Raw genomic sequence first — 24,253 nt, forward strand, 5'->3', positions numbered from 1 at the left:
TCTGCCTTGCTCCTACCTAACATTCCCCTTGGGAAAAGGAAAGACAAGGCAGGAGGGGCCCCTGTTGAGTTCTGCAGAGCGCTGGAGCAACAGGGAACAAGAGGGAAGGAGCCAGGACACACACAGGGAGCATGGCAGACACAGCCAGGCACTGCTCATGACAAACTCGGCTCCCTGTTGGGGCACAAACAGGCCTGCAAAGACAGCGACCGGCTTTGTGAAACTCCCTTGGATGAGTCAAACGTGCTTCAGAGCACCAGGGACATCAATGGTAGGAGGTGAACAGTAACAGCGCGTGAACATGCCGCCTTGGAGGAGAGGTCAGTAGAAGGAAAGGCGTGTCGGTGACTGTTAGGCCAGGATTTGCTCCTGGAGCACGGCTCACACTTCCTCTCCTTTCAGCTTAGACCTGTGCCGTTGTATCTGTGGACTAGCTCATGTGGAACAGACAAGATCTTCGGGAAGAATCCTGATACCAGGTGGGAATGACAGCCTGAGCCCCCATCAGCACTGTCTGTTTGCCAAAAGAATAGCTTGGGTCCTGGAGAATTTATCGTCAAGGTCCACACGGGGCTGACAGCCTTGGTCAAGACTAAACAAATTTGACAGAAGCCATTTGCAGAATCTCAACTTTTATACCTGCAGACTTTCAGCTCATTTATCTTTCTTTAGTACGTAGGGAATTACTTTGGTTCTCAACTGATACCTTCATTCCAGAAATCAGGTAGGTAAAGGAAAGCAACTCCTTTCTCTGAACACACTGTTGTTCAGCCCTGACAAACTGGGACACAGTTCAACTGAAGTCTCAGAGCCGGAGCTGGAGAGAACAGGAAAAACGGGCTGGTAGGTGACACTCACCAGGCAGCAAGAGAACTCATCACGGGAGGCCAAAAGCACAAAGTGGCTTACTGATTAGGGATTTGATGTGAGTTGTTGTTTAGTTTGTTTCGGGGGATGGGGAGCAGAAACAAAAACACTGGGCAACGCTTCCAAACACCGCCACCCAAAGTTTCAGGTTCTAAGAGGGCACTTGCTTCTTATCTCCCGCTCAGTGGGCCCAGAGCAAAGCATGGTGGGCCTGTTCAGCTGTATTTACAAAAAAAAAAAGTAAGCCTAACGCTGAATCCTTGAAAAGGGCCTGTTAACCACAGATTCCTCTTCTAGAGAGAAGACGTTCTAGAAATGAGACTGACAGGCAAGACCATGGGTAGTTCAGCAGCCTCATGCTGGGGCCAGGCTTTCCTTCCTGGGGGAGGACCACAAAGCAGCCAGCTCACACCAGCTCGAGGACAGCGCCTCCCGGCTGCAGCCATGGTGTTGGGTGGTGGCCCAGGGCCTGCTTCCCACAGCACCTCTCTGGTCCACCAGCAGCCCAGGGAACAGAAAAGCATTTCAGGGCTGCAGAAGAACCAATTCTGGATCAAGCACATCTCCTAAAGCTCCGCTGAGGCTACATCAGCCCCAGGCCTCAGCTCAGCTCTGCGTGGACCAGACCAGACAAGCCAGAGACCGCGTCTGCTATCGCGTTCCAGTGTGTGGCACGGTCGCTGCAGGGAAAGCAGCTGTGACAACTTACTTCCTGCACCTGGACTCTCGGGGGAGTCTTTTTGGGGAGATTCAAGTGGCTAGCCGCCTGCAAGATGCATTTGACCATCACCTTCATCAAGCGAGCAGGAGTGTGGACGGAAGGAATGAGCGATTTGAAGTCTCCATGGAAAGCGGGGCAGTTCAGTCGAGAAGTGTTTCGACTCTTACTGCCAGCTCTAACAGGTACTTATCGCAGGCATCACACACACGGCGTCTTACTTCTTACCATAGCCCTGCCAGGGAATGGTGTGAAGCCCAAGAGGAGGACAAGAGAACGAAGGCTCAATTAGAGTGAGTTGACTTGTTCCAGCCAGGTTGCTGTTAGGAAGTGAAAGAGGCAGATTTCTGCTCTGTCTAGTCCAAAGACCACAGTCTCTCCTCCACAACACACTTCCTCTTGCTCAAAGGCAATACATGGCACTTTTCCCAAATCTAAGGCTGAGACAGGCCCAGCCGCCCCTTTTTGGTGCCCTATAGAAGTGCTGTGTTATCTACCAAAGGCCCACACCCACCCCAGCAGCTCTGGAGGCTCAGTGGGGCGCCCCTCCTCTGTGCTGGTCTCTCGCTGTCCTCTTGAGGCTGATTTGCCTGTCTCTGGGCACAAGTCAGTCACCTTCTCCAGGCAGGCCCCAGTCTGCTGTCTGTACACTCTCTGTAGCGTGCCTGGCACACACACAGTAGATGTTCAGCCAGCACAGGAAGACCAGCGGGTGCAGACACAGAACACCCCATCTTGGTGAGCCCACGCTGCCTCCACGGGCACATTTGGGTGCACAGGGCCTGCTCCCGACCTCCCCAGCAGACAGCGGGGCCTTTGTGTGCTGACGGCTGGCAGGGCTGGCGGCCTCCCGGCTGGGTGCATTCCTGCTTCAGCAGGGTCATCCCATCTGTGGCTTCCACGGCGCTCCTCCTTCAGCTGCCTGTCCCGGTGAGTCAATTCAAACAGCGCTTTTCTGCCCGCGTGAAGCATTTTCCTGAGCCTCTGCCGAACATGGCACTTTTCCTCAGAAAGACCTTGGAAAGCAGACGGTGCCACAGGAGACACAACCAGTGGGGCAGGGAGACTGTGGAGAGAAGGAAAGAGAGGGCCCCTCCTCCCCGAGTGCCCCCCAACCACTGAGCCGGAGATAAGAATTATTTCGAGACCAGCCAGAGAAAATGAGGGACACCAATGCCCCGCGGGCCTGTCCCCGGGGTAACAGGCACCAGGACAGGAAATCAGGAGGCTGCTTTCTGGCGTTGGCTCTCTTTGGGCTTTCGACAAGCCAGTGAACACATCTGTGCCTGCCTCTTTACGTATGAATTTGAAGAGCCGTGCGCAGACGTGAAGATACACAAAAATTCTACCCCTCATAGTTTACAGAAAAAGGTCAGACAACCGAGGGGCATGTGCACACTCACTGGCACTCTCAGTGGCTGCTGGGTGACCGACCACTTCTGGTGCAGCTTCCACTGGGAACCAGAGATTGGGTGGGAGGGAGATGGGCACAGAGCAAAGGGTTAAATGCTCTCAGACAAGTTTAGGCCTAGAATGAAAGCAGATCTGCTTCCCCCAAAATGCTGGGAACTCATTAAAATATTAATACCATAAAGTCACCAAAAGTGAACCAAATCTGGCATTCTACCTAATTCACATAGAAAGGGCTTTTTCTACCCACTGGGGAGATAACTGGGTTCATGTCAAATTCCTCAACTAGCGAGTTCTCCTGTAGAGACATACAGATCTTTCCCCACAGGGGAGATCCCAGAGAGTCTGGCCCGGGATGCAGAAGCACCATTTCCTAGGCGAGACAGACCTTTTGCAGACCACAGCTGCTTCCGCCTGAACTCTACAGCAGACCATTGTGCCTGCCCTGGGACACAGCCCCACCCACCTCCGCCTGGCAAGGGCCAGCAACACAACGTTTATGCTTTCTCACTCTCCTGGCCTTGGCCAGTTCAAAGGCTTCAGTGCCATCACAGAGTTCCGAGGAACAGTCCAATCCCCAAGGCAGGAAGACCCAGGAACGGCCATGACAATGAATTAACAACATGGGAAAGCCAGGGGCAGGAGGGTGAGCCGACCATGTCATCCAAGGCCATGCTGGGCACGTCTGGGATGCCCTGTAACTATTTACTGACTGACACACACCACCGCCTTTCTGCAAGATCCGACCACCCCAGGCCTCACAGCCACACCTGACAAAACTCCCAGGACACCTGACACTGGCTCAGTCGTGCTGGCGCAGGTGTAGGCAGCAAACGTCTTGTTTCGTAGCTAGGGCCACAAATCTCTGTCTATAAACATGCCTTGTCTCTCCACCTGGACCGCCAGGGCATCCAGTAACAGGATAATGTCAAAACCTCCTGGCATTCTGGCACCTTCTGTCACCTACCTCCAAGGCCTAACCCAAGGCACTACATGCTGTCATGCCCCACCCATGCCCATGGCAGACAGCACTAATCCATCTCAGAATTCCTGCCTCGAGTCTCAAATCCTTGCCAGCACAGGGCTCCAGGCAGCCACTACTGATCGATCAGAGATGACACTCAAAGTAAAACTAATCTGCAATGCTTAGTCCAGTAGTTCTTAACTGGGAATAATCTTGACCCCCATGGAACATCTGATGGCAATGTCTGAGAATATTTTTGGTTGTCACAACTGGAGAGGGAAGGTGCGGCTGGCATCAAGTGAACAGAGGCCAGGATGCTGCTAAAAATCCTACAGTGATCAGGAAAATCCCCCACCCCCAACAGAGAATCATCCAACCTCAAATATCACTAGTGCCAAGTGTGAGAAACCCTGGCTTAGTCTGACAATAAGTGAGTGACATATAATTTGTCCTCCAAACTGGGGTGCTTCTGAAAGTGAAAGAGAGTGCTATTAATAATAACTGTGGAACAACAGGCATAAATCAGGACTGTACAGGCAAACCAGCACACTGAACAGATAAAGGCAGATGCAGGTCCCCAGGAAGGGTCAAAGAGCTCCTCTCCTACAAGTCCCCAGACAGAGCCACCAACTGCCCTATTTGGCAGAATAAATGCTAGTATGTCATAAGCCACAGTCGGCTCAGGAAGGAAATCTTTGTCTAGTTCTTGTTTAAAGGAAAAGCAGAAAAGGAACTTTCCGGCTGTGCCTTTTAAGATGTAAGTGGCAGAGAACAAACCTGTTTCCCCCAAAGCCAGGTAGGCAGCATGCACTAAGCCTTCACTCCAAAAGACAGGGGCAGATTTTAACAGCCTGCAGACCCCGAGGCTCCACGGGTGACACCTGACCCAGGGCAAGAACCAAAGGTTCCTCTGGACATTTTTCTTTTACTAGTGAACCAGCCTGTCATAACATGGACAACTTCTGTTACTAACTTCCTCCCTGCTGCAAGAACAAGAAACCTATTACTAATTGCTCTGCAGGTCAGCTATATACAAGAAGAAGGAACTTCCTTTTCTTTTTTTTTTTTTATCTCAGCTCACTGCAAGCTCTGCCTCCCGGGTTTACACCATTCTCCTGCCTCAGCCTCCCGAGTAGCTGGGACTACAGGTGCCCGCCACCTCGCCCGGCTAGTTTTTTTGTATTTTTTAGTAGAGATGGGGTTTCACCGTATTAGTCAGGATGGTCTCGATCTCCTGACCTCGTCATCCGCCCGTCTCGGCCTCCCAAAGTGCTGGGATTACAGCTTGAGCCAACGCGCCCGGCCTTTTTTTCTTTTTTAATTGAGATGGAGTCTCGTTCTGTTGCCCAGGCTGGAGTCCAATGACGCAATCTCGGCTCACTGCAACCTCTGCCACCCGGGTTCAAGCAATTCTCGTGCCTCAGCCTCCTGAGTAGTTGGGACTACAGGCGTGTGCCACAATGCCTGGCTAATTTTTTTGTATTTTTAGTAAAGACAGGGTTTCGCCATGTTGGCCAGGCTGGTCTCGAACTCCTGACCTCAGATGATCCACCTGCCTCGGCCTCCCAAAGTGCTGGGATTACAGGCGTGAGCCACCACGCCCAGCCGAAGAAGAAGGAAAATAGCCTAGAAATGTCCTCTGTCAGTCAACGTGGGAGCTCAAGAGCTGCAGCAAGTCCAACGCTAGGCAGAAGGCAAAGTGAAAACCTCTCAGACTGAGGGTTAGAAAACACATGGACCCGGCCGGGCGCGGTGGCTCAAGCCTGTAATCCCAGCACTTTGGGAGGCCCAGACGGGCGGATCACGAGGTCAGGAGATCGAGACCATCCTGGCTAACATGGTGAAACCCCGTCTCTACTAAAAAATACAAAAAACTAGCCGGGCGAGGTAGCGGGCGCCTGTAGTCCCAGCTACTCGGAGGCTGAGGCAGGAGAATGGCGTAAACCTGGGAGGCGGAGCTTGCAGTGAGCTGAGATCCGGCCACTGCACTCCAGCCCGGGCGACAGAGCGAGACTCCGTCTCAAAAAAAAAAAAAGAAAACACACGGACCCAATTCCTACACAGACTGCTTTAAAGGAGGCACCAACAATGCAGGTTTCCCATGCTCACAAATGTATTTCCTATCCCTGGTCTCCAAAAGATGAAATCGCCCACCTGGCTGGGTGCGGTGGCTCACACCCGTAATCCCAGCACTTAGGGAGTCTGAGGTGGGTGGATCGTGAGGTCAGGAGTTCAAGCCCAGTCTGACCAAGATGGTGAAAGCCTATCTCTACTAAAAATACAAAAAAAATTAGTCGGGCGTGGTGGCATGCGCCTGTAATCCCAGCTACTTGGGAGGCTGAGGCAGGAGAATCGCTTGAACCCAGGAGGCTGAGGCTACAGTAAGCCGAGATCACGCTACTGCACTCCAGCCTGGGCGACAGAGCGAGACTCCATCTCAAAAAAAAAAAAAAAAAAAAATCACCCACCTACCTGCCCTCATAATTTGCAAATCTGATCAAACCACTTGATTCAGAATCTTGACAAATCATGAAGAGACTCTTCATTGCACAGATGTATGAGGGCAGTCCCTAAGTTCCTATTAAGGCCATTTGGTTATGGCCAAGACAAAGGAAAGCTCTAGTTCTCTGCATTCATTTTTTTGTTCCCCAATTATTTTCAATGTGTGGAGCTTTCAGGCCATTCCCACCAAATTTTTGTTGTTGTTGAACAAATAAACACTGAATGAATCTCTTGGAGAAGGAGTCCCACAGGTTAACTGAAGACAGTCTGAAGTCCAGACCTGAAGACTCTCTCTCCTGCCTCCGCAGTACACATTACTCAGTCTTAATGTCTTGCCTAAAAGCAAAAATGCCCAGTTGCTAGATAACCATCCCAATCCAGGATCCAAATGTGACAACAGACCCTTACTCAGTAGCTCAGATCTCAAGATGACTCCGGAATTCACTTCTTGCACTAGGCCAATTAAGAGAGCTGGGAGCAAACTGACTCATAACCTCTAGAGACAAAGACTCAGACGTTTCTGGAATCCCACAGAATGTTTTTCCACTAGGCTGTTCTAGTTAACATTTTGAAACAGACATTCTGCTTTAGAACTGAAGGGCTGACTTCCTCAAGGAATTTTGATAGACGTGAACATAAGCCAAAGACTCAGCCAAACTTGAGCATCCTACATAATGCATCAAGCTCAACAGTGAAATGCCTCCTTCACAGCACAACGCGGGTGGTGGGGGACAGGCCGTGGGCTGCCACTCTAAACCACTACACCAGGGACAAAGTGGTTAACCCAACAAGATGCATTAGCCCAACAAGACTGCAAAGTTTAAAGAAAAAAGGATCCTTATGTAAAGGGACATAACAAACCACTATCCATACAAGATAGGAGAACACAGTCCTGCCTGAAATTGGGTTTCAGTCAGGATTACATATGCCACGTACTTGGCTAAGCTCTGAGAATATAAAGGCAACATGGGCCCTGTCTAAAGGGGAGAAAAAGAAATGTCTAAACACCGTAGTCAAATAAAGCATCACAGGGCTCTGATGCAAATCTAGCCCAGATATTCTCTTTGGAGGCCCTAATGCTTCAGTTATGTTTTTACAAAAAAGAGTAGGGATTTGCCAGGCATTGCAGGCAGATGGAGCAGGTAGGGTGTTTTGATGCAGAAAGAGCTTTTAGGGAAATGTAAGGAGTTCCACATAGCTGGGAAGGTGGAGAGGCAGGCAAGGGGCCAGTTTTGAAGGGCATTGTACACTACCACAGAGTCTCAGTGTTATTAGCTGGTGCAAAAGTCATCACAGTCTTTGCCATTACTTTTAACGGCAAAAAACCGCGATTACTTTTGCAGCAACCTAATTGCCCTGAGGGAATGAGGAGCCTTTCTATGATTTGTCAAGATTTCAAATCAAGTGATTTGATCACATTTACATCCCAGAAAGATGACCAGCTAGTGGAAGCACAGGGTGGGGGACTCTATTAAGAGTGAAGCTGGCCGGGCACGGTGGCTCACGCCTGTAATCCCAGCACTTTGGGAGGCCGAGGCGGGTGGATCACCTGAGGCCAGGAGTTCAAGACCAGCCTGGCCAACATGGCAAAACACTGTCTCTACTGAAAATACAAAAATTAGCCGGGCATAGTGGCACATGCCTGTAATCCCAGCTACTAGGGGGGCTGAGGCAGGAGAATCGCTTGAACCTGGGAGGCGGAGGTTGCAGTGAGCTGAGATCATGCCACTGCACACTCCAGCCTGGGTGACAGAGCGAGATTCTGTCTCAAAAAAAGAAAAAAGAAAAAAAAAGAAAGAAAGGGAGTGGTAGAGACTGTATGATGCTGGGGAGAGGTGAGGTAGGAACTCCCGAGAGCCATGGACTTAGCAACATACAGGTCATAGGTGACCTCTATCGGCCAGCCTGGAGAAGGGGTGGAGAGAGACAGCCAGGGCAAGGGGAATGACCATGAGGTGGGGATGGAGGCAGTAAGCACAGACATTTCCTCCACAAAGCTTCACTGCGATGGAACAGAAGGGGCACAGAAGCCAGAGTGACAGCGGGGCAGAAGCCACCCGAGGCTCTGCATCTGTTTGTGTAGAGATGGGAATAACTCAAATGTGTTTCTAGACTGTGGGGAAGGAGCAAGAGAGGAAGAGGGAAAAACACAATAGGGAAGGGAAGAACAGGAAGAAGAAGGGGCCTAAAAGAAAGCAGAGCGGACAGGCACAAGAGCTCTTGAAAAGTATGAGAAATTGGGAGAAAAATTAGGAAATGTGTATTTTAAAGCTTCTAGAACATTCTATCAACATATAAACATGTCCTCTGGATAGCCATTGGCCCTGGCTCTCATACAGAGGTCTACAGACCTCCATGATGCACTGCCCATCACCAGCCACTAGATCGATGTGGCACCAAACGTGACTTAGCACCTGCGGAGGTGTCGATGAGGCCCCATGTGAAGAAGACTCAGCCCCAGGTGGGCTCACACTACGTCACCCACCTTGCATCATACTCCTGTAGGCGGTGTCTGTGATGGCATAGATGTGAGGGGGCATCTCATGCCTCTTCTTGCCCTTGTACATTTCCACAATCTCTTCAGAGTAGATGGGCAGGTTCTTGTAAGGATTGATGACCACACAGAACAGGCCTGAATAGGTCTAAGGAAAAGAGCGGCAGATAGGAATGGGTTAGGAAGTCTGATTCTCACTAGTGTACAAACTTTGCAGCAAAGTATCTGCAGCTTCAAAGGACCTGAGTCAGCCTGACGTGAAGGCAGTCCCTGATGGTCCTTGCTCCCAGTGGCCCAGCTCCCACAGCCCTGTTGCAGGTGTGGAGCACTGGCATCCTCCTTCTGCCCTGTAAGTGAAGATCCTCCCTCTCCACTGCAGGAGTGCTCCAGCCTCGTAGGTCAGTGAGTGTGTGTATGCACCAGGCAAAGTGGCCAAACGGACAGCAGAAGTCCAGTTACAAAACTCGGATCCGAGGACAATGAGAGATGTATTTGTCATCGTGAGAGAGGCATAAACAGAAGAGCGCTCAGCTGCAGTGCAGCAAACTGTAGAAACCCAAATCATTCCACACTGAAGGACGCTGAGAGACAGTGAAGCTTACATCTTTCTAGCACTGGAAAAACGCACTGTGTCCTAAACCAATTAGATCTTTTGTGGGATACCGGGTCCCAGACAGACACCTCTTTCTCTGGAATCTTCTGGAGACATTCACATGCAAATCCCTCAAAAACTTTAAGACTATTGCACGTCCCCTGTGAACTTTCTCCAAGACTTCTTCTCTGGAGGGGAACACAATTAATCAACATCCTTAATGTGAGGTATCTAAAATACACCCAATACTCCAAATGTGACTTGATCAAGTTCAAATAAGACCCCCAGAGTCAGATATCCTGAGTTCAAATCTCAGCAAGGGTAAGGTTCTTAACCTTTCTCTCCCTCCATTTCTTGATGTGAAAAACGGGGACAGGCAGAGCTCTAGACTTCATTGGGTGGTTGTGAGGATTAAATGACGCTTACACAGCAGGCAGCGCAGCCTTGGAGAGTAGCTCTGGGTAGGTCAGGAGAACCATTTCCAACAGCAACAGTTTACACACATCTGTCCTTCCTCATCTTCAGGTAAACACACCTTACCTCGTGACTACCTCCGTGTCTTCAGGTAAATATACTTTACCTTGTGACTACTAATTCTTTTTCTAATAAACTTCCTATTATTTTTTTATCCCAAGATCCCTCTCCCCCATCAAAAAAAAAAAAAGACAGAGACTCCTAATAGCTGCACAAGACTCCCAAGACCACCCAGGTGGTAGGTGCTCAGTTGGGGGACGCAACTCTCTTTAAGAAGCTGGAGCAACCCAAGCACCCTCTTCCTAAGAAAATGGGCCTGAGGGACCCAGCGAAGTGAGGCCAGGGCTCCTCGCACCACATCAACTGCAGCCCTACCTCTGTGAAGTGACGATGGAAGGTCACAAGGCATTGGGCAGAGCTGGGAGCAGACTCGGGTCTCCAATGCCAACCTCCTTGGTCATGGAGGCCAGTTCTCCAAGCTCCTTCCAACCTTCTGTTTTCTCCATCACAAGTGGCCTGCACCTTGATTGTTCATGAAGCAGCCACCAGTCCATGCACTATGGGGTCAACCCAGCCCCCTCGACCTGTGCCCTTTCCAGTCACTCCAAAACTGGGGATGGATCTTGTGGCTGAACCCAAAGACAGGGTCCACACAGGAACCAGTCATGAAGAGAAGGCTCTTCTCAGGCACTGGCCAAAGGCTATGGCACAGGGAATTTCCAGGCAGCAATTAGACTAAAGGCAGAATGCAGAGGGCCCCACCAACCACACAATGGTATGTATTCAAAACAGCTGAGGCCAGATACAGGGGCTCACACCTGGAATTCCAGCACTTGGGGAGGCCAGGGTGAGAGGATCATTTGAGGAAAGGAGTTCAAGACCAGCCTGGGCAACAAAGCAAGTCTCTATCGCTACAAAAAATTAAAAACTAATTAGGTGCGTGTGGTGGCATGCACCTGCAGTCCCAGCTACTCAAGAGGCTGAGATGAGAGGATCACTGAGGCCAGGAGTTCGAGGTTGCAATAAGCCATGATGAGGCCGGGCGCGGTGGCTCAAGCCTGTAATCCCAGCACTTTGGGAGGCCGAGACGGGCAGATCACGAGGTCAGGAGATCGAGACCATCCTGGCTAACCCGGTGAAACCCCGTCTCTACTAAAAAATACAAAAAAACTAGCCGGGCGAGGTGGCGGGCGCCTGTAGTCCCAGCTACTGGGGAGGCTGAGGCAGGAGAATGGCGTTAACCCGGGAGACGGAGCTTGCAGTGAGCCGAGATCCGGCCACTGCACTCCAGCCTGGGCGACAGAGCGAGACTCCGTCTCAAAAAAAAAAAAAAAAAAGCCATGATGGCAATGCTGTGCTCCAGCCTGGGTGACAGAGGGAGACCCTGTCTCTTAAAAAGAAAAGAGCGGCCGGGCGCGGTGGCTCAAGCCTGTAATCCCAGCACTTTGGGAGGCCGAGACGGGCGGATCACAAGGTCAGGAGATCGAGACCATCCTGGCGAACACAGTGAAACCCCGTCTCTACTAAAAATACAAAAAAAAAACTAGCCGGGCGAGGTGGCGGGCGCCTGTAGTCCCAGCTACTCGGGAGGCTGAGGCAGGAGAATGGCGGGAACCCGGGAGGCGGAGCTTGCCGTGAGCTGAGATCTGGCCACTGCACTCCAGCCTGGGCGACAGAGCAAGACTCAGCCTCAAAAAAAAAAAAAAAAAAAAAAAAAGAGCAGCTGAGCTTAGAAATGGACAAACATGTTTGGCTGCTTGGAAAAAGGGATGCAGGGCCTTTAATTTCCTTTCTTCCTGGGATAATTAGTCACTTGTTTTCCCTCCAACTATTCTTTTCACAAGAGACCAGGAAAGCTCTGAGGCAAAGAAGTGCAAACACGGGATTGGCAACCTGCGAGACCAGGCATTTCAGGAGGAAGAGAAGTGGGAGCCTATTCTGGTTTTCCCTCTGTGTGAATGTTGAATGGGGACAAGATAGAAGGCCAGGGAGCAGCAAGGTCACCCCAGGAGCTCCGAAACAATCAAGCTTTGTTCCTGGACTTTGAGAAAACCCACACTCTAGGAAAACCAAGGACACATGGTTGGACGCTAAGGGAGTGCCATGGAGCCAGATGTTTGGAAACAGCTGGTGCTGACAGCAGAAGGGGACTGCGGGTCATTAGGACAAGTCTTTCTGACAGCTGGGGGGGCAGACGGTCCTGTGGAGTGGTCTACGGGAGCTCCAAGTTCTCTGGGCTAACCCCATCAAATCAGTGATGATGGAGCTAAGCCCTGTGGAATGAGCACTGAGGCTCAGGTGGGAGGAAGGAGATTCACTGGATGCTCGTGGAGGCAAGACATCGAGCAAGCGGCTTTGCTCCCACGCAGCGCGGCCATGCCATGGTGCTGCTCCATTCACAGGCCACAGAGGCTCTTTGTGCCCATCCACCCCCATCCCAGGGCCTCACCCCCTGAAGAAAAAGACAGAGCAGCTGTGGCTCAGAATTAGCCACGCCGCCCACAATGCTGGGCAAACAGGCTGCACGAAGGCTCCTGAGGTCATGATTTGGAAGCTTGATGGAGAGATAGACCGTGAATGAGGCAGCACCTCCTATCCAGGCAGCCCCGCTCAGGGGCACTGACATCTTAATAGCTCTGCACCTGCTGGGGTCTCCACTAGAATGACTGCAGAGGCCATCCATGGGCCTCTTAGTGATGATGCTTAGAAGAAGGCTGGTAAGAGGCAGGAGGAACTGCACACCAGAGGTGACAGCAAGGAAACGAAAATGAGAGTTAATGCCTCCAGCCAAAGAGTTCTGGAGAAAAGGCGTAGGCACTACCCACCACGCCCACCCACAGTAAAATCTCCGCGTGTGGCTTGCAGAGGAAAGACGCAGCCACTAACACTGAATATATCTGAATAATGACTGTTCCCTTTTGTGGGAGGGAAAGGCTCTGTGCAGGCTCAGGCAGGCTCAGGTGCTCCGCTTGTTTTAATTCATATCCAGCGGATCCCAAAAGAGACTCAAGTTTAAAAGGCACCAATAAAGAGCTAAGCAGAGGAACAGGAGTTACTTTCACTTGTAACACACATCAGCAGCCTGAGTCCAGGCCCCCAGGCCCTGCTCCGAGCCAGGTGCTGGCTGGGCGCTTTAGAAAGTTCCCGTGCAATCCTTGCAGATGAGAAAGAAAGTGAGACTCCACGTAGCTATGTCTCATGGTCAGTAAGGGGCAGAGCTGGGATTTGAACAGGTCCTGGAGGCTCCAACTGTAGCACTTAAGGGCTCTGCTTTACTGAGCAGAGGCCATCTCAGCTTAGTGGCACAGCAGAGTGGGTGTGACATAAGCTATAAAGCCTGCCAAGAGGAGCACCTCTCAATCCCAGACAATGAGGCTGCGGTTCCCATGTCACCACCACAGACACTGTGCTTCCTTAAAGCACAGTCTGTCGTTCATTTATTTGCAAGTCACTAAGTCTGAATTTCCATGGTTAATACTCCTTAGGGACAGGGGCTTTTAATTTGGTCCACATGATAATTTCATCAAGAAACAGATGAGACATAATTGGGCTGAAAATCAGGAATCCAAGTTCCAGTCTCAGCCTGGCCAACACCTGGCTGTGTGACCCTGCTTAAGTTCCTTGCTATCGGCCGGGTGCGGTGACTCAAGCCTGTAATCCCAGCACTTTGGGAGGCCGAGACGGGCAGATCACGAGGTCAGGAGATCGAGACCATCTGGCTAACACAGTGAAACCCCGTCTCTACTAAAAAATACAAAAAACTAGCCGGGCGAGGTGGTGGGCGCCTGTAGTCCCAGCTACTCGGGAGGCTGAGGCAGGAGAATGGCGTAAACCCGGGAGGCGGAGCTTGCAGTGAGCTGAGATCCAGCCACTGCACTCCAGCCTGGGCGACAGAGTGAGACTCCGTCTCAAAAAAAAAAAAAAAAGTTCCTTGCTATCTATGGGCCTCAATTCTTCCCACCTGTCATGTTAGAAGCCTGGGCTGGGGCCAGGCGTGGTGGCTCATGGCTGTAATCCCAGCACTTTGGGAGGCCGAGGTGGGTGGATCACAAGGTCAGGAGCTCGAGACCAGCCAGGCCAATATGGTGAAACCCCGTCTCTACTAAAAATACAAAAATTAGCCGGGCATGCTGGTGGGCACCTGTAGCTGCAGCTACTCAGGAGGCTGAAGCAGGAGAATCGCCTGAACCTGGGAGGCAGAGGTTGCAATGAGCCAAGATGGCACCACTGCACTCCAGCCTAGGTGACAAAGTGAGACTCTGTCTCAAAAAAAAAAAAAAACAAAAAGAGTGGCTCAAGCCTGTAATCCCAGCACTCTGGGAGGCTGAGATGGGCGGATCACGAGGTCAGGAGATCAAGACCATCCTGGCTAACACGGTGAAACCCCGTCTCTACTAAAAAAAAATACAAAAAAAAAAAAAACTCGCCGGGCGTGTTGGCGGGCGCCTGTAGTCCCAGCTACTCTGGAGGCTGAGGCAGGAGAATGGCGTAAACCCGGGAGGCAGAGCTTGCAGTGAGCCGAGATCCGGCCACTGCACTCCAGCCTGGGCGACAGAGCGAGACTCCGTCTCAAAAAAAAAAAAGAAAACTGGGCTTTAAAGGAGACTGTTTCACATATCTACTTGTTGATAGGTCCTTGATGAGCCAGGCTCATCCCCAAAGGGTGGGCATCAATGGCAGAAAACAAGGACCTCATTGTCATAGACTGATTTAGCAATCAACAAGGAAATGCAGTCCTTGTCAGGAATTCCGGGCAAATAAAATGCCCCATGGCTCCACTGAAGGCTTTAGCACATTGCAGCGCACTCAGAAGCATGAGTCTACCTCGTAGAAAGGTGCTTAAGTCTTTCTGAAATCACACAGAAAATTAAACAGCTGACCCTTCGAGAACTGCTGTCTCTGTAATGGAATGAGCCTGCCAACACCTCCTTTCATTACACGTGTGATCATGAGCAAAATCCCTCAGTCTGAAAGTTGGTCTTCCCATCTGTAAAGTGGGAAGGCCATAATAGTCCTTTTCCTTTTTTTCGTTTGAGACTCTGTTGCCCAGGCTGGAGTGCAGTGGTGCAATCTCAGCTGACTGCACCCTTGACCTCCCAGGCTCAAGCAATCCTCCCACAGCCTCCAGCAAGTAGCTGGGACTATAGGCACGCCACATTTTGCCCGGCTAATTTTTCTATTTTTTGTAGAGATGGGGTTTCGCCATGTTGCTCAGGCTGGTCTCAAACTCCTGAGCCCAAGCAATCCTCTCGTCTTGGCCTCCCAAGGTCCTGGGATTGCAGGTGTGCACCACCATGCCCGGCCTATAATAACCTCTTGATGGTTTTTTTCCTCTAGGTCAAAAACATTTTGAGGACTGTTTGATTCAGCCCAAAGTTCAAGGTGGCTAGAGCAGCATAAAGAAATAAAGAGCTATTTTAGGAATAATAACAAGCAGATATTTCTTTCCCACTGGGGACAAAACCAGAAGGAAATATCTTTGAGTTGAACAGAGGAATTTGGGGTTGATATTGGACAGGACTTTGTGACCCCAGAGCCTGTTGCCTCCAGGATGCATAAATGCTCATCTCCCCGTCTCCTAACTTGGTGATGGGCTGTCTTTCTGATCTGCTGCATGTGCTGGCCCTTTGCACATGCTGGACTCTCAATACGCCCCTGATCTGCTGCATGTGCTGGCCCTTTGCACATGCTGGACTCTCAATACACTTCCCCTTGGTCAAGCCTGGCAAGGGACCAGCACTCAAGTGCTGGACAGAGTTCTGGAGCAAGTCTTACTCTTGGTGGCTCACCTCTGCTCAAAGTATACTCCCTAGGGAAGTAAATCACATCAACATGCATCCATAAAGAACAAGATGGGCCAGGCGCAGTGGCTCGCGCCTGTAATCCCAGCACTTTGGGAGGCCCAAGCAGAAGAATCACTTGCGCTCAGGAGTTCAAGACCAGCCCTAGGCAACATAATGAGACCCTGTCTCTAATAAAAATATAAAAAATCAGCCAGGTGTGGTGGCACAGGCCTGTAGTTCCAGCTACCAGAGAGGCTGAGGTGGCAGGATTGCTTGAGCCTAAGAGTTTGAGGCTGCAGTGAGCTGTGATCATGCCACTGCACTCCAGTCTGGGCAAGAGAGCAAGACCCTGTCTCAAAAATAAAAAATTAAAAAATTAAAAATTTAAAAAAAGAAGGAATCTACAACATTGACCTGAACCTTCATATCTCCACCAAAACTTGAGGATGAAGGCCAGTGGGTGGGCATCCCTCAGAGAGGGCCATATTCTTCTCCCTACATATGTTCTAAAACATGCTTCCTGTTTTGTTTTTGGCTGCAAAGGGAAAAGAATAATGTTATGAGAACATCCCACTAGGATGTTCAGATGTCAAAAGTCCAAGGATGTCACCCCAGCACTCCTTCCAGACCCCTTCTCAACCAGAGAGCCAGGGCCCAGGCATGTGAGGGTGATGGGAAGACCTGGCCCGCCCCCACTTGTAGTCCTCAGACCCATCCTGCAGGGTGCCAGGGCAGCCACTTACATAGATAAGCCCTGAGTAGTAACGCTCCTTGAGGTTGTGCAGCACCGAGGCTTCGTTGAGGCACGTGAGCTCCGCCATATCCTCCACCTTGGAGAACTTGGGCGGGTTCATCTTCTGGATGTCATCCTTGTTCACCTTCACCTTCTTCCCGTTCTCCACCAGCTCCACAATGGCCTCTTCACCCACCTCCTCCTTGAGGCTGGCTGGCTCGAAGCCACTCTTGTCGGAAGGCACCCATACCAGCTTCTTGGCAGCCCAGTCGGCCTGGGCCAGCGGGTTATTGATGAAGTTTTTATCCACATAGAGATACTTATCGGCAGCTTGCTGTGCCATGGTGACTTATAGCCAGGACCTAAGGGGGAGGAAAAAGACAACACATTACATACAACTACATCAGCCACACAAGATCACTCATACTCACACATCTTCTCTTTGCAAACTGTATGGGATTAAGACGCAGTAAAACTCTGCATAATCAGGCTACACACTTTTCTTGCGCCACACTTTTGGGATAAAGATGTGCATCACTGAAAAAATAAGTTGGGTCCAGGACAGTGACTCATGTCTTTAATCCCAGCACTTTGGGAGGCCAAGGCAGGCAGATCACCTGAGGTCAGGAGTTCAAGACAAGCCTGGCCAACATGGCGAAACCCCATCTCAACTAAAAATACAAAAATTAACCAGGCGTGGTGGTGCACACCTGTCATCCTAGCTACTCGGGAGGCTGAGGCAGGAGAATCGCTTGAACCCAGGAGGCGGAGGTTGCAATAAGCTGGCTCACACCACTGCACTCCAGCCTGGGCAACAGAGAAACAGGCTGATAGCAGGATTTTGTTAGCAATTAAAGGTAAGGTGTATCGCCCCAGGGTCAATACACAATCAAACAAATCTATCAAGAAAACAATCGTGCCAAATGAACGTAACAAGAGTCTCCAGGACAGATGCAATTCAAGTCACTATGCTACACATAGAAAGGTAGCAAAGTAGCCACACAGTTTAGGAGGATTTCCAACAAAAACAGGTTTCTAATCAGTCAAAAAACGCAACTGACTACAACCCCACATGGCGGGAGTTTCCAGTTTAAAAAACTTGTTCTTATTTCATGAAGTCAACTAAGACAAGAGAAGGAAATAAAACACCAATATACGTTGCCACCAGATTTGAATTCCATCTTGATAAGACAGCCCAAAAAAAAGCAAAGAGAAAAGATGCCAGGTTCCAAGAAACATGGAGAATGCTAAGAGTGCTTCCCTTTGGGGAGACTAAGGTCAAAAGTGACCCTCATAATTCATGGGCCAAGAGAACTTAAGTTCACGTGTGTTTGCTTTTTTCAAAACTCATCTGCAAAATGAAGATATAAAATAGGCCAGGGACGCTGGCTCAGGCCTGTAATCCCAGCACTTTGGGAGGCCAAGGCGGGCGGATCAACGGAGGTCGGGAGTTCTAGACCAGCCTGATCAACATGGAGGAACCCCATCGCTACTAAAAATACAAAATTAGCCAGGCATGGTGGCGCATGCCTGTAATCCTAGCTGCTCGGGAGGCTGAGGCGGGAGAATCACTTGAACCCGGGAGGCGAGGGTTGTCGTGAGCTGAGATTGTGCCATGGCACTCCAGCCTGGGCAACAAGAGCGAAACTCCGTCTCAAAAAAAAGACATAAAATAATAATGCCGTATATATCTGTGTGGTTTTATACTTTATGAAATGCTTTCACACATATTTTGCTATCTCGAAAGGTCTTTGTCATAACAACTCTGTAAACCAGGTAAGGTATATATTATTATCACCAATTTACAGATGAGGAGTCCTGTGGCCTTTCCACGGCTAACACAGTCGTTATTCCTGCTCAGAGGTGCAGGCTGGGATCACCTGAGGTGACTACCCTGGTGTAAAACAGACTCAGCTCGTGGCCACCAGAGGAGGCAGCCCAGAAGCTCACTGCCCAGCTCCCGCTGGGAAATCAAGAAAGATCAGGAAGGTGTTTTTTTTCCCTCTGAGATCAAGCCCCCTCCCCTCAGGCCCTTGCAATTCAGAAAGTCCCCAGATCCAAATACGGAACACCATGGGCTTTCGTGCTTCCAGATTCCAAGAGGGTCTTGGATCCCAAGGAGGCTAGGGGCACGGGAGGGAAAGAACAAAAGGAAAAGTCTAGGCTGCCCAGAACTTTTCATCTGGGCTCATTAGCTGTTTTCAGTCAAGGCCGAGGGGCTCCCCTGGACTCACTCCAGGAGGGGCTGTTTTCCAGGAAAAAAACCTGTTTGCTGGCTCCCTTTTGCCAGGAGGGACACAAGTCCCAGGAACAGAGCTTGGCAGCGTCACCAGCTGCCCCGGCCGGTGGCTCTGTTGACATTCCCAAGACAGGCAAACCCCACAGACCCTTGTGGGGACCAGGGGGTACATCCACTCTGCAAGGATCACCCTGAGAGCAGGCCGGGCTCAGAATGAGTCAGAGCAAACAAGACAGGAATGGTGGCTGTGAACTCCCTGGCCACCCCTCGTCTTTGCTGCGGGTCTGAGGTCTAGGGTCTACGCCAGGAGCAGTCCCCAGGGCACCACCAGCTTATTTTCTACTGTCTGCACTTCCACCCTGGCCAGTCCATTCAAGCAAATTCAAGGTTTCTCCCTGCCAGGTAAATCCTAGTTGTTCTTTGCCTCCCTACCACGTGTCTAACCACTAAGTAGTCAATAGGCACACCCCCAGCGTCCCAGCACCCAGGCTCCCCAAAGTCTCCCCATCGCATCCCTGCCTGCTCAAGACCTTGCAGCAATCACAGAACACAGGTCTCAGGGGCTGCTGGTTCTCAGCCTTTTCATAGACCCCAAACCCACGAAGGACAACTCCATGAATAGCAGAGAGAGACTCACTTGAACCCCATGCCCCAAAATCCTAAGAATGCTGCTGACCCCACCAATGAAGGCATCTGAGGACGTCAGTGCCCCTCATGAGACTCCCACTGAGAGCAGAAGGGGCAGGGAACAGTTACTAAAGTACCTCCCAGCACCAAGCTCAGTTTATTCACCACCTCACCTAACTGGTAATCATCCTGGGAAAGAGCTGTCTCAAGATTCATAATTCATAAACTAGGAAACAGATTCCCCAATTCATAAACTAGGAAACAGACTCAGAAAGGGCAAGTCACTTGCCCAGAGTTGCCCAGCCCAGGCATGGAGTGGGATGCTAACCCAGGGACACCTGACCCCTGTGCCTGGCCTCCTCCCAGAACACTTGTGCCTGGGGTCCCTCGGAAGCCAGGCCGGCACTGGAGCTGGGCCCTAACTGTCCCCATGAGCTGAGTGTGATGTGGGGGGTGGAGAGGAATGCATTCAAGAGTGTTCAACAAATATTTACTGGATGTTATCGGGCAGGCAGGAAGGCTGAGTGAGCCTTCCCAGTGTGGACCACATGGCCCATCAAAAAGCAGGCACGTTACAACTCAAGATTTACTCCTTCGGCCCGCTACTGTCGGCAGCAAGCTTGCAGCCCATCAGCAATGGCAGAATGAGCTCTGACCCGCCTCAAACTCTGCTTCACCCCAGCAATGCCAAACCTAACAGCAAACAACCCCTCTGGTAGTCTGGCTTCTCGGCAGCCCATGGCCTCCCTCGGGCTGCAGGGCCCAGGCACTCAGACTGCCCTTGAAATCTGCCCTGGAGGGTCACAAACATCACACCAGCTGGCGGGGAGGAATTCCACCCAACCAACTGCCCTCAGAACCTCACCCTGCCCGACTTTCGGGCCTTGGTGGGAGGGCACGGGACAGTCACAGGTAAGTGGTGTCCACGCGAAGGCTAGCAGAGGCCTGGCCACCAAGCCATAGTTCTTGCAAGAGGAAGAGAGAATGCATCCTGCCAGGGACACCCCCCACCTCCAAAGACCAAGGCTCCAGCTGAAGGTCACAGCCCCTGCTTGCCTGGGCACCTCCCTCCCAGAACTTTTCATTAAGCAAGGCTGGGCTCTGCTCAGCCTGGCCAAGGACAGGGCTATTTGGTTTCAGCAACTCTGCTAGAATGACGTGGGTTAGCAGCAGCGCCAAGATCAATACACGGGTTAGACCAGCAGGGAGAGCCGCAAAGGTCAGGATAAATAGTGGAGTTTCTATGAAAGTCCCCTCGCCCACCTGGGCAGGATTAGCCGCATTCAATGATTGGGAGCCACAGGGCTGCAGCAGAGCTGCTATTTCCATCTGTATCCAGTGAGGAGGCTCCCGTGCCCCTGGGGGCGTGGTGTGTGTGTGTGTGTGTGTGTGTGTGTGTGTGTTAAGTGTGTTCAGTCAGGTTAATACTCAGACCTCTCCAGGATGCATGTGAGTTAAACCGTCTTATCTATAATCCATATGCCTCATTTATGAATGGGGGATAGTAAAGAGCTGCTAAAAATTCAGTAAGAGGCACGACAGCAGGATACCCAGGAGGCAGTCTATCAAACACAGCAGCCAGCATGCAGCCACTCCTCCCTACTCTGTCCTGGGGCTGTGCTAAATGGCCTCTTTGAAACTTTTTTTGAGACAGAGTCTCGCTCTGTCGCCCAGGCTGTAGTGCAGTGGCGAGATCTCAGCTCACTGCAACCTCCACCTCCCAGGTTCAAGCAATTCTCCTATCTCAGCCTCCCGAGTAGCTGGGACTACAGGCGCTCACCACCATAGCCGGCTGATTTTTGTATTTTTAGTAGATGCGGGGTTTTAGGTCAGGCTGGTCTTGAACTCTTGATCTCAGGTGATCCGCCCACCTTGGACTCCCAAAGTGCTGGGATTACAGGCATGAGCCACTGCGCCCGGCCGAAACTTTTAAAAACTGCCCATAATATAAAGGTTTTTGAAAATAAAAGAAAAATATTCCCCTAAATTCCTGAACTCCCCCCACCACCCCTCCCCTCCTTGCAAACTCAGTTTTCTCTTTCTTTGCGTGGTCCTTTCTGGACCTGGTTCATGGAAACACTTGGTTTTTAACTATCAGGCAGAGGACAGAGTTTCAGATTTTGTATTTTCCTTACTTACTATGACTGTTTTCCTGTAGGGTGAGGATTTGCTTGGTTTTTGTTTTTTTGAGATGAAGTCTTGCTCTGTCACCCAGGCTGGAATGCAATGGCACAATCTTGGCTCACTGCAACCTCCGCCTCCCGGGTTCAAGTGATTCTCCCACCTCAGCCTCCCGAGTAGCTGGGACTATAGGCTTGTGCCACCACGCCAGGCTAATTTTTTTGTATTTTTAGTAGAGACGGGGTTTCACCATGTTGGCCAGGCTGGTCTCGAACCCCTGACCTCAGGTGATCCGCCCACCTTGGCCTCCCAAAGTGCTGGGATTACAGGTGTGAGCCATCACACCCAGCCTCAGATTTGCTTATTAATCAGTTTTAGCCAACCCATTTTATAGGTGATGATGCAGCGGTGGCCCTGAGAGAAAGCAACTCTATTCAGTCACACAAGCTGGGGGGGGAATGAGAACCCGAACCCAGAATTCCTGACTCCAAGGCCTCAATGTCCATCATTTAACAGCTGTATCGTATTCTGAAGTGTTTTTTTTTTTTTTTAAGGACCACTTACAAGGTTTTTTCACCCTCTTATCTAGTATACCATTTTTTTTTTTTTTTTTTTTTGAGACAGAGTCCTGCTTTATCGCCCAGGCTGGAGTGCAGTGGCGTGAACTCAGCTCACTGCAACCTCCACCTTACAGGTTCAAGCGATTCTCCACCTCAGCCTCCCGAGTAGCTGGGATTACAGGCATCCGCCACCACACCCAGCTCATTTTTGTAGTTTTAGTAGAAATGGGGTTTCACCATGTTGGCCAGGCCAGTCTCGAACTCCTGACCTCAGGTGATCCGCCTGCCTTGGCCTCCCAAAGTACTGGGCTTACAGGCGTGAGCCACCACGGCCAGCCTTAGTGTACCATCACCTTCAGATACATTCCCAGAAGTGGAGTTATAGGAGCAAAGAACATACAAACATTTCTACAGTCCTGGGACGTCCCATGCAATTGTTTTCCAAAAGGGCTGAATCGGCGTGCACTGCCATTTGAGCAGGATGTACATGTGAAACCAACCAACCAGCATCGTCAACCACTAAAACACACACACACACAAACACACACACACACACACACACACACACACACACAGAGGAAAGATCTCCAGGGCTCAGAAAGTCCTGAGCTCCTGTGGGAATGGGCAGGCCAGCAAGAGGTTCAGAAGGAAGCAAGCAGCTCTCGCCCCTGGAGATGAGACTGGATCTGGCTGAGGCCATCCCCCAGCGCTTTTCTTCCCGCCGGCTTCCTGCGGGTGCCAGTCCAACTCCAAGAAACCCAAGCAGTTGCCTTTTTAGGCCATAATCGAGCAGGACACAACCAGAGGCTAAATTAGGACTCTCAGGAAATGATGAAACTGAAAGTAAATAGGTTGACCAAAAACATCTTCTTTCAACCCAAAATGTAATGCCTCAATTATTTGCCTTCTCCCCTTCCCCGCAAACATCCATATGGATCTTTTATTTCTCCCTGTTTTCCCAGAGAATTCTCTCCCTCCCTCTCTCCCTCCGTTTCTCTCTTTACTTATTTGTGGGTTTGTCTGGAAAATGAACAGCTAGCACCTTAAAGACAGAATTTATTCTACTCTCAGATCTTTGGTCGAAACGTTGAGAGCATTTCCACTCCCAGACAACGAGGGCTGATGTAAACCTTTCCATGGGCCAAGTTCTAGGCTGGGAGCATCCAAGTCATCACCTTCATCATAAAGCTGCATAGACCGAGGGCCTGCTAGTAAGCGCTGCGTGTTCTCACTCAATCCTTGCAATAATGTCATGAGGCACATATATACTCATTTTACAGGTGGGGGAAATGGGGCTCAGACAAGGCACAAAACCTAGGGTCAGACTCAGCCCTGTGTGGCGTCAATTCCCTGCTCCGTTTCCCCTTTAGCTGCCTTCCTGGTGAGGTCAAGGGGGCTACAAGAAGCAAACAAACAGAGAACCCCCCTTATTAACTAAGCAGACTTTAATAATGCCACCTCAAAGTTGTAAACCCCATATACCCATGCTGGCTTGCACAAGGGACTCCACCCTTCCAACCTCAATTGCTGGGGGCTAAGAAGGTGGGGGTGTGACCTTGGATGAGCCATTTGAGTTCTCTGCCCAGTCTGCCGGGAGTTAACCTAACCAATCTCCAATGGCCCTGGGCACGCCAAAGTTTCAGTTCAAACACCCCAGCGGCCTCAGCCCAGACACTGAAAGCCCTATTCCAGTCTCGCCACTGACATATGCAAGCAGCCCTGTTTGTTTCCCTCCCCACTCCCATCCTGGAGAACACAGGTGAACATGTCCTTTCTCTTTCTCCTTGCAGCCGCTGGTTTTGAGTTAAATAAAACTGTCAAAGTAGCTGGCTTCCATTGTTAAGAAAGATTCTTCGGGCCAGGCGTGGTGGCTCATGCCTGTAATCCCTGCACTTTGGGAGGCTGAGGCAAGTGGATCACCTGAGGTCAGGAGTTTGAGACCAGCCTGGTCAAAATAGTGAAACCCTGTCTCTACTAAAGATACAAAACTTAGCCAGGCATGGTGGCACGTGCCTGTAATCCCAGCTACCAGGGAGGCTGAGGCACGAGAATCGCTTGAACCCAGGAGGCAGAGGTTGCAGTGAGCCGAGATTATGCCACTGCACTCCAGCCTGGGCAACAGAGTGAGACTCCATCTCAAAAAAAAAAAAAAAAAAGAGAGAGAGATTC

General features: G+C 50.7%; 1 protein-coding gene across 2 annotated transcripts in view; it reads right to left on the reverse strand.

Moving 5' to 3' along the window:
- Window positions 1-24,253, reverse strand: part of MYH9 (myosin heavy chain 9) — a 110,540-nt gene that overhangs the window by 52,699 nt on the left and 33,588 nt on the right. Inside the window, exons 1-4 of one of the 2 annotated variants that reach the window (XM_033232827.1) lie at window positions 22,766-22,776; window positions 19,742-19,748; window positions 16,548-16,899; window positions 8,947-9,103 (exon numbers count right to left, since the gene is read on the reverse strand). In XM_033232827.1, coding sequence (XP_033088718.1) covers window positions 8,947-9,103; window positions 16,548-16,880 — 490 coding nt within the window. In that variant the 5' untranslated portion in view covers window positions 16,881-16,899; window positions 19,742-19,748; window positions 22,766-22,776. Of the gene's footprint in view, window positions 1-8,946; window positions 9,104-16,547; window positions 16,900-19,741; window positions 19,749-22,765; window positions 22,777-24,253 lie in introns of those variants that run through there. The other variant, XM_033232826.1, reaches the window with a different exon arrangement.

The sequence above is a fragment of the Trachypithecus francoisi genome, unplaced genomic scaffold (assembly GCF_009764315.1).
Source record: "Trachypithecus francoisi isolate TF-2019V2 unplaced genomic scaffold, Tfra_2.0 Lachesis_group14, whole genome shotgun sequence".
Taxonomy (NCBI): Eukaryota; Metazoa; Chordata; class Mammalia; order Primates; family Cercopithecidae; genus Trachypithecus; species Trachypithecus francoisi.